At 44.6% G+C, this 9605-nt stretch overlaps 1 protein-coding gene across 1 annotated transcript in view; it reads right to left on the reverse strand.

Annotated features, from left to right (window-relative positions):
• Positions 1-7303, reverse strand: part of CCDC138 (coiled-coil domain containing 138) — a 73906-nt gene extending 66603 nt beyond the window's left edge. The window contains 4 exon segments of the mRNA XM_077814135.1: positions 389-521; positions 2431-2491; positions 7150-7269; positions 7271-7303. Of these exon segments, the coding sequence (XP_077670261.1) occupies positions 389-521; positions 2431-2491; positions 7150-7269; positions 7271-7303 (347 nt within the window).
• Positions 7304-9605: the final 2302 nt, after the last annotated feature.

Below are 9605 nucleotides of genomic sequence, written 5' to 3' on the forward strand. Positions count from 1 at the left end.
TAAATATAAAGTGAGCATTGTTCTTTGTATTCTATGTTGTAATTGAAATCAATATATTTGAAAATGTAGAAAACATGCAAAAATATGTTTTAAAATGTTATTCTATTATTGTTTAACAGCGCAATTAATCACGATTAATTTTTTTAATCACTTGACAGCCCTATTCATATTATTACATTAGTCAGACAGAAGCTGATCCTTACTGATCACGAAAGTATGAGTATACAAAAACTGTGAAAGCTATGCCTTGCACATGGCAACCTGCTACTGGATCCCATAATGTATTAAGGGTTAACTCATGATTTGTTTGGATTTTGGGGTAAGGGAAGGATGGGAGGAAGAAAAAGGGGTCTAAGGACAGATGAGGGAATGAGGGTTCAGCTCTTACCAATCCAAGTTTTTGAAACTCTTGAACAAGTCACTAAGAGGTTTGCTATAGTGCTTTCTTCCACTGTGGGTATTTTGTGAAGATTTTATGGACAAAGGAATAATTGAATTATCTGATGAACTGTCCAAGTTACCTATAAATAATTCAATAAAATAAATAAAAAATATTTCAAATATTAAATATTTCATTTTGCAGTTGAAAAGCACACATTAAAAAAACCCAGAATGATTTAATTAATAAATTTTGTACTCTGTGAGGGTTATTGCTTAAGAGAACAAAACCCTGAATTATAACATACTAGAACAAGCTCTGACAAGTAAGGAATTAAAATTAGAGAAATACAAAATACTAGTTAAATTGTATTTTAATAATAATTTAAAACTGAAAAGTTTTATAGATGACTAAAATAACTAAGTCCTAACAAATTTAAACCTGAAGAAAAGTTCTACGGAAGCTCAAAAGCTTGTGTCTCTCACCAACAGAAGTTGGTCCAATAAAAGATATTACCTCACCCACCTTGTGTTTCTAAAACAATTAAGTCAATTTTAAAGAACTTTCAACCTATCACATTTTTGAGAATCTTTTTAAAAGCTTAGTTCTGTTACTAAAAACATTTTAGAAACTTCAGCTTTGTTTTCAAGTCACATCTGTCTTCCTCAAGTTTTACAATTTGCATTCATATGCTAATTGTCGTACAAATCTGAAGTTTGAACAACATAGCCTTTTACTTGCTTTTCACATGCATCAGCATGGCAACATGCGTTTCTCTGGAACCCAACCTGCATGGTAACCATTAAGTTCATATCTGTACATTTAAAAAGTGAATGTATATAAATATCTTAGATTATATAACCTAAAACTTTAAAAAAGATTTTAAGTTTCCTGTTTTCATTTTTTTTTAAATAATTTGCATCATGAAATGTTTAATTGTGTCTCCTCCAGTCAGCAATCCTAGGCACCTGCATGTACTGTACATGCAAGACCAGCCCTAGGGAAAATGGTGCCCTAGAGGAACTTGTATTTTGGCGCCCTGGCCCCCATTTCCACTGTCCCCGTAGGTGCTCCCTTGCACCCCAGCCCCTAACTCCTGCACCCACATGGGGAAGCTGCCACACAGAGCCTCCTTGACCACCGGGCACTGTGAGCCCACCCCTAAGGATAGCCCTGTGTACATGGCTATAAAAGCAACGTATTGCCACATAGGGAGCTACCCAATACCACCCACCTCAAAGAATTTCCCACAAACTAACCCCCTCTCAACAAGACACATACTCCATCCCACACAATCCAACTGATGGCAGCCCGTTCTCATATATGTGCCAGTGATAACCAAATGCTTCCCTCTGCCACACCCCAATAATAGCCAATCCTCACCTTCTCAAACATACATAGTAAGATTGTCATACATATACTAGAACCCTACTTACCATGAGTGGGGTGCACATGTGGCTGATTTTCATTCTATGGATGAAAGTAAGGGAATGTCTACACTAACCAAGTTACAGTGTGGCCATGGCAGCACTGTGATGTGGGCAGTGTAGAAAAGCTTTATCGCACCCCTGAACAACAAAAGTTTTAGCGCTGAAAGTGACAGTGTAGACACAGCCTAAGCCTCTATTGCACCTTCCCCCTCCCCCAAAAGGTTATTGGTACTAGGTTTCTCTTTAATGCACAGCTAGCGGAGCTTTCTTTTTAGACATCGTGGGAGCAATACTGGTTTTTTACCTACATTTTCCTTACCAGCAGCTCTCCTTCTCACAGGGAAGATACATTAGCATTTCCTCTCTTGCCAACCCACCCGCATCTGCAACATAAGCAGATTTCCTAGAGTACTCATGTAGAATCCATATATACACTTCCAGGCTGGTGCCCAGGTTTCACAAACATTACCCAATGTCTGCCTACTTAAAATACACTTGGAGAGAATATAAAACTGCTCCCCCAAAGCACAGGAATTCTTAAGATAAATTTAAAGAATAGTGCATTTGAATTGATGTCCCTTTTAACAAAGATATCCAAAAACATCCTTTTTGTTGTATTACCTGTGTATGTTAGGGAACTTCCTTTTTTACATTTGGTCTGTAATGAACCTGAAAGACAATCCTAAGAGAAAACAGAAAAAAATCCCCTACTATTTTTAATTCAATTATAATGTATATTACAATGTATTTGTTTACAGTTTATAGTGCTTTTACTAAGGAATTGCTGTTAAAAAATGTTTGCTTTGAGCAGAGGATGATTTTTGCTAAACAAAAATGTAAGTGAAACCTCACACAAACATAAGTGAACAAACAAACAAAAAAACCTATAATCAAGCTATTTCCCCATAAACTAAAAATGAAAGATTGCTAGAATTATTTCTATTTTTAAAAACTTGAGAGACCCTCAAATACATCAGTAATAAGAGCCATTCAAGTAAATAGGCATAAGTAGATTAGGTAACCATAGAAACAGCTCCATCAAGTCCTACATTTCAGCCTTTCACTCTAACATTTCCTACTTTATGTCTTGCCATCAACCTATAATAATACACGTTAAAAAAACTTACATTAAAGTATCATTAGGTTGCAAATTCAAGCACTTGAATGTTAAGAAATGCCAGATTTAAGGGGGCTCCTGCAACCCTCATTCTGCCCTACTGTGCATCCAGTCTGTGCTCTTGTGGAAAAAATAGTATGTGATCATGTAATCAAAGACTGTTTTATAACTACAGATACAATTCTGCCACAGAGGTCACAGATTCCATGACTTTCCAGGACTTCAGTGATTTCTTCTAGGGCAGAGCTGAAACAGCTGCCAGCCCCAGCGCCGCCAGAGCAGCGGCACCCATCCCATTGGAGCAGCAGCTGGGGTTGGGTCAACCCCCCGGTCTTGTACCATTGGTACTATGCTATATAATTGGTTATGTTTTGGTTATATACAGTGTATGTTTTATAGTAAGAATTAAGGTATTAGAATAAATTAATAGGATAGTGGATACTAGTATTAGCCATTTTCTTTTTATTCATGCCTTGCAAGTAACAGACAGGATCCTGTCTGCATCTATGTTAATTAGATTAGAGGAATTTCGAAGCCCTAGGCCCCAATGTAAGAAAAGATAGTTGCAAAATTTAGTAAGGCCTAACTTATGTCGTCTTTCTTGTTTCATATAAAACACTGCTATTTGTTACCTTTTGAAGGTCTCTGTAAAGAACTGTTTGTGTGAATGAGGAATGCATGCATCAGGAAAAGATAAGGTGTGAAGGCCATTGCTGAAACCAGATGGCCAAGGGAGAAGGAGTGAAGAAACTGAAGAGACTTAAAGACATCAGAGAACCATCAACGCGCATCCATGGTTGAGGAGGGGCAGACTGATGACCCTGATGTAAAGGCTGGCACCCTAAAAACACAAATTAATTAATTAAATCGAAACCAGACAGGATGACCCTCCTGGAGGTATTTTGGGCCATCAAAAAATAACACCCACTAAGGAGTAACTGGTCATAAACTGACACAGCAAAATCCACAGACAGAGAGAAAGGACTATAAGAACAGGGTGCTTTGCCATGGGGCTTTTGGTTCATCTTGTCAACAACTGCAGGAGCATCAGATCGCAACCAACAGAGCCTGGCTCCTCTCTGCGACCAATTTGGCTGGCCACTAGATTGATCCAGACTCTGCACTGGTAACTATAGTAAACATCGACTGGTGGGACTGTGTGCATGGTGTGTGTGTGTGACTAAAAAGCATATGCTAATTGCTGTATTCTCAATAAATGCAGCATGTTGCCTTTTTCCCTATAAAAAGATCTCGTGTGTTTTGTTTAAGCATAACGCTGCCCTACCAGTGCTCTGTTTGTCTACTCCTGCCCTGCCCTAGGGTATTTTTAGTAAAAGTCAGGAACAAGTCACGAGCTTCCATGAATTTTTGTTTATTGCCCATGACCTGTCCCTGATTTTTACTAAAAAATACCCATGACAGAATCTTAACCTTAATTATAACACATATGCACAAAGGGGCAGAACTGAGGTTTCACAGACAACTGTAAATCTAGCATTTCCCAACTTCAATAATGTTCTTTTAAGGTAATTTTTGCTTGCAACTCCATGTGTTATTTTTCAAGGAAAAAAAGTAAAAACAAATGATATTATGTGCAACTATAACATTTCTCCCCTTTCCAACAGGCATCATAAACAGAGGTTGAACTCTGAACCTTCAATGTTGCAGCATGGATTGGTACTACTTGAGCTACAGAACTACATCACCAGGCAGCAGAAGGTTGTTATCCCAGAGGGAGGATGGACTAGTACAACCAGGAGATTGTCAGTGGGGAGCCAAACTGCTCTATCCTCCCCTAGGAGTTGGAAGGGCTCCAGTCCCACGTAGTGCCCTGCGGGTTGGGAAGGGAGACTGGGGAGGTGGATCCAGGTGGATTTATGGGGTGAAGAAACCCAGCCTGATTACTGATGCTCCAAGGAGGCAGAATGGGCCACCCATTTGTCTTTAGTCTGGGGAGCCCTCCTCTCCACCTGCCCCATCCACTCTGGCTGCTCCCAGCTAGTACAGCTTGCTATTGTCACTCTGGCATGATGTTGGACTTAGAATGTATGTGTGTTCAATTACTTGGGCACACTGCCAATGTTTTTCCTGGGGCATGCAAGTGAGAGAAGGGATATGTCAATTTTTAATAGTTCATATCTTGGCAAAAGCTGAACTGAATTTCATAGGACAAAGCAAAGGTAAATGGGTAACCTGAAGGTGTTCCCTCAGTCAAATATCAAAGGCTTTTGGCAAACAATAAAGGTGTGTGAGCTCCTCAAAGAAAAGGTCCCAAGAATGGAAAGTGTTAAGCATTCTTAATATAGTAAACGTATTACTTACAGCTCTCCCCACCTCTATAATATGGCCCTAGCTCAACAGCAACCCTCTCCACTGCCCCTTTATTGTCGACTGTTGATAACATCACAATCCTTTCCATCAATTAGACGTTTAACTTCACAGACATCAACTTTTCCTGCTCTCTTGCTCCCAGACTCTCTCCAAGTTGTCAGTTTCTTACACATCATTTCTAATATCGGACCCTTCTTTCTGTCCAGATAACTAGAACTCTGAACCAGGCCCTAATCTCTTATCTTGATTACTGCAATTTCCTCCTCTCTGGCCTGACAACCATATCTTTCCACCTCACCCTCAACCAATACAAACTGCACCTGCTAGAATTATCAATTACTGCCCATTACTCTAACCCACATTGTCCATCTCTTTCAATCCCTCCACCCCACCTATTCCATAATTAGAGCCCTGTGTGGATACAAATCTATATTCATGGATGCAAATATCAGCGGATATAAATCGGTATCTGTGGAACTGCAGGCCTCTACTGGGAACTGCCCCCAGCGCAGCCCCTAGCACTAGCACAACCAGGGACAGCTGCCGGAGAGCCTGGTGTGCGGGACTGGGGGTGATACAACCAAGCTGGAGGAGCTGCCAGCATGGGGCACTGGCTCCTGGGAGCGGCGGCCTGCCAGGCTGCTGCTTTCACTGCTGCAGCTCCCGATAGAGCTCTGCAGCTCCTTGGATACCAATTTGCATCCACGGATATAAATTTGCAGGGCTCTATCCATAATATCAAGTTCTTCTTCTAATCGTCTAGGCCCTTCATTATTCTGGTCTGTCATCCTTATCCGTGTTCTTCCTACCACTTTCCACCCCCCACCCAGCCACCACATACGTTCTTTTGCTTTCTTCAACACTGTCCTTATGCATGAAATGATCTGCCTGAATTGATCCTCCTTCAAATCCCTTCTCAAAACCCACTTATGTTGCTGTGTCACAAGTCAGCAACTAGCAGTCACTTCCCATTTTATTGTTAAATGGGTTTGAGTATTTATTTAGTAAGTCCTTAGGTAATATGGTAATGGGTGCTACAGAGTACCCTAAAATAGAATATAGACTACGCCTCATGTCCCACAGCCATTAGGGCTCACTCACTGCCCAAAGCCTTGAGCAGATTCTGGTGCTCCACACACTCCTTCACACGCTGCTATTTTCACCAGCGGCCCATGAAGAGAGAATGAGCACACAAGGCGGCGCACGTTTCCAATGCCACACCGCTCAATCATGCCAAAGCCTGAAGGGGAGACCCAACGCAAGCATCACACAAAACCTCCAAAGGATTAAATTCCCTTAATGTAAATGTCCCCCCCGCCAACAGCCCCCACGCCACGCTTCTTTCTTTCTGAAGTAACTAATGTTCAGCCGTGTTAGTCTGTATTCGCAAAAAGGACAGGAGGACTTGTGGCACCTTAGAGACTCACCAATTTATTTGAGCGTAAGTTTTGGTGAGCTACAGCCCACTTCATCGGATGCACCCTTCAGCAGTAAGAGAGGGAGGACGCTCCCTCTCGGCGCAGGGTGGCCACTTCGGGATGACAACTGAGCAACTCACACCGCTCCCCAGCGGGGGGCAGCAGGGAGCTTGCGCAATGCCACGGGCTGGGGGCGGGACCTCTCCCCACAGACGAGGCTGGGGCCTCGGGGGGTTATTGCGGAGACTAGGAGCCTCCGCATGGGGGAGAGCGGACACGCCGCTGCCAGGGAGCCTGGATCTTCGGCGCGGCCCCCGGGCCGCCCCAGCAGCTCACGACCTGGCCCCAAGTTTCCTTACACGCGCCCCCGCCTGCTCCCCCCCGCACCTAGCGGCCGCCCCCCCGCCTCGCCTGCTCCCCCGCCTCGCTCCATCCTCGCCCCGCTCCGGCCCTGGCCGCCTCAGCGCCTCTCACCCCCGCGGGCCCCGGCTCCCCGCGCAGGTAGCGGCGCTTCAGACGCTCCACGGAGCCGCTCAGAGCCGGGCTCGCCATGAGCCGCCTCCGCCCCGGGCCACAAGCGCCCCGCGCTAAGCCGCCGGCGGTTGGCCGCCCCGGCGGCACGGAGCATGCGCGGACCGGCTGAGCCTGCTCCCTGACGCCGCTGCCCGCCGTGTGCGAGTGTGTGTGTGCGGGGCGGGGCGGGCAGCGCGCCCCCTGCTGGCCGCTGGCTCACAGGGCGCAGCTCGGCGGGAGGGACGTACGGGGCGTGGGGGCCTTCAGCTGGCGGCAGGGGAAGGAGCGGAGCCACAGTCAGGGCCGGGGGTAGGAGCCGGGGTTGAGGCGCTGCCAGACGGTGGCAGAGGGGGAACAGTTACCCCCGGCGGGGTGAGCTGCCTGCAGAGGCTGCACAAAGTGAGGGGGGAAGCGGGGCTTTCCCCCCACCCCCCCTTGCAGGACGGGGCATCGCAGCACCCGCTTCCCAGGGCTGCGCTCTGAAGGGCACGGTGCCGCCCCCTGCCTGCCCGAGGCAGCGTTGCCCTGCCTCAAGCCAGGTCCTGAGCTGCTAAAGGAGACTTGGGTCAGTGAAATAGTTGATACCCTTCCCCCCCAGTAATAGAATAGAAGCCAGTTTAATAGAAGCCAGGTCAGTTTGTATAAAGCCCCACACATTTATCTTCTCCGCTGTTCGCATTGCCTGAACTGGCCTGACTTTTCCTTCCTGGCCCCTGTAAATGGAGCTTCCCGCCTGTACATCACTTACTTTTTAAAATGTTATTTTTGTTACTCTTGACACTTCATCATTCACCTTCCTTAACATTGTGCAGGTGGATGGCACCTTGCTATTTAATTGATGTTTTAATAGTAATAATCATTTAAAATATTAATAGCTGCTGGTAGCTTCAGCAATCACATCTGAGTGTTTCGAATATAGCACATCCTGTTTGTATTGCAACCTTAGTTTTTAATTCTAAATTTTTGTTCTTTTTTCAAACACAGATTCATTCTTTGGGATCATATGATATCAAGACTGACTGATTTCCCTGATTGATGTCAAATCTTCAGTTTCCTTTAATCTGACCCTCTGGGCTAATAGTCATAGATGGACCTATCCTCCATGAACTTATCAACCCAGGCATCCACAAAGTTTGGATCAGAACATCTGTGAGGAAGTAGGGCACCTTGCAAGAATGCTAGCATCTGCCATGGGGCTCTGGGAGCAAAAGGAAGTTTTGGAAGGCAGGGCACAGGAATGCTATCACACCGCTACTTTCTGCCCCAATCTCTTGGTTTCTTATCGCTGCTGATGCTGCTTGTGACTGCTTGCAGCTGAAAAGCAGCAGCTTCTTTGTGAGCCTAGTGTGGCCTGCAGACTGCCAGCATACAGTAGAGTGAGTAACTGCACTATTCCTTTCAGTTCTCTTGGTCAGAAGAGGCTCTAACCTACCCTAATGAGTGGTAACTCCCTCAAGTTACAGCTAAGGAGCATCTGTTTGTGAACCAAGTGGCCTGATGAAGAGCTCACCTGATACTTGCAGAACAGAGCAACTGTATACAAGAGGAACTTGTTGAACTTACTCACGTTCCCATCACGTTAACCATCCCACACCTCTCAGAATTTGGCCCCACCACAAATGATTAAAAGAGAGAAGATCTGATGAATATTCAAGCCAGCATCTGCCGAATAGATCTGTAGGTCTTATGACTCGTGGAAACCAGTATGTCCACTGCTAAAGGAAAATCAAGCTTTCCTTTAAAAAAAAAAAAAGGAGTACTAGTGGCACCTTAGAGACTAACCAATTTGAGCATAAGCTTCCGTGAGCTACAGCTCACTTCATCGGATGCATCTTAAGTGATCACTCTCCCGATCACTTAAGATGCATCCGATGAAGTGAGCTGTAGCTCACGGAAGCTTATGCTCAAATTGGTTAGTTTCTAAGGTGCCACTAGTACTCCTTTTTCTTTCTGTGAATACAGACTAACACGGCTGCTATTCTGAAACCTTTCCTTTAAAGAAATTGACCTGTCAACCTCCCTGAAAAATGCACCAACCCACCTGATCCTCAAAAAGCCAACACCTGATGCAGAATACATCTTCTCCATCTTAAACCATTCATTCCTCGGCTAAATCATTGAAAAATAGTGACAAAAAGATGTAACATGGGACATCTGCTAGCATCCTTGATGCCTTGCCAGTGGACTTCATTCTGGGACACAACATGAGACAAACCTTAGTCGGGCTAAGAGATCACCTTCCCGTGGCAATGGATGGAAGATACATCTCTGTTAATATTTGTTGATTTCTCTGCAACTTTCAACACAGCAAACTACTCTATACTGATGGCCTGTTTATGGACACAGCTGGAGTAGATGGTGCAGCACTACAATGTTGCCAGTCATTTCTTTCCAAGGTAACCAGGATACTGATCAAA

Source organism: Eretmochelys imbricata, chromosome 1 (genome assembly GCF_965152235.1).
Source record: "Eretmochelys imbricata isolate rEreImb1 chromosome 1, rEreImb1.hap1, whole genome shotgun sequence".
Classification (NCBI taxonomy): Eukaryota; Metazoa; Chordata; order Testudines; family Cheloniidae; genus Eretmochelys; species Eretmochelys imbricata.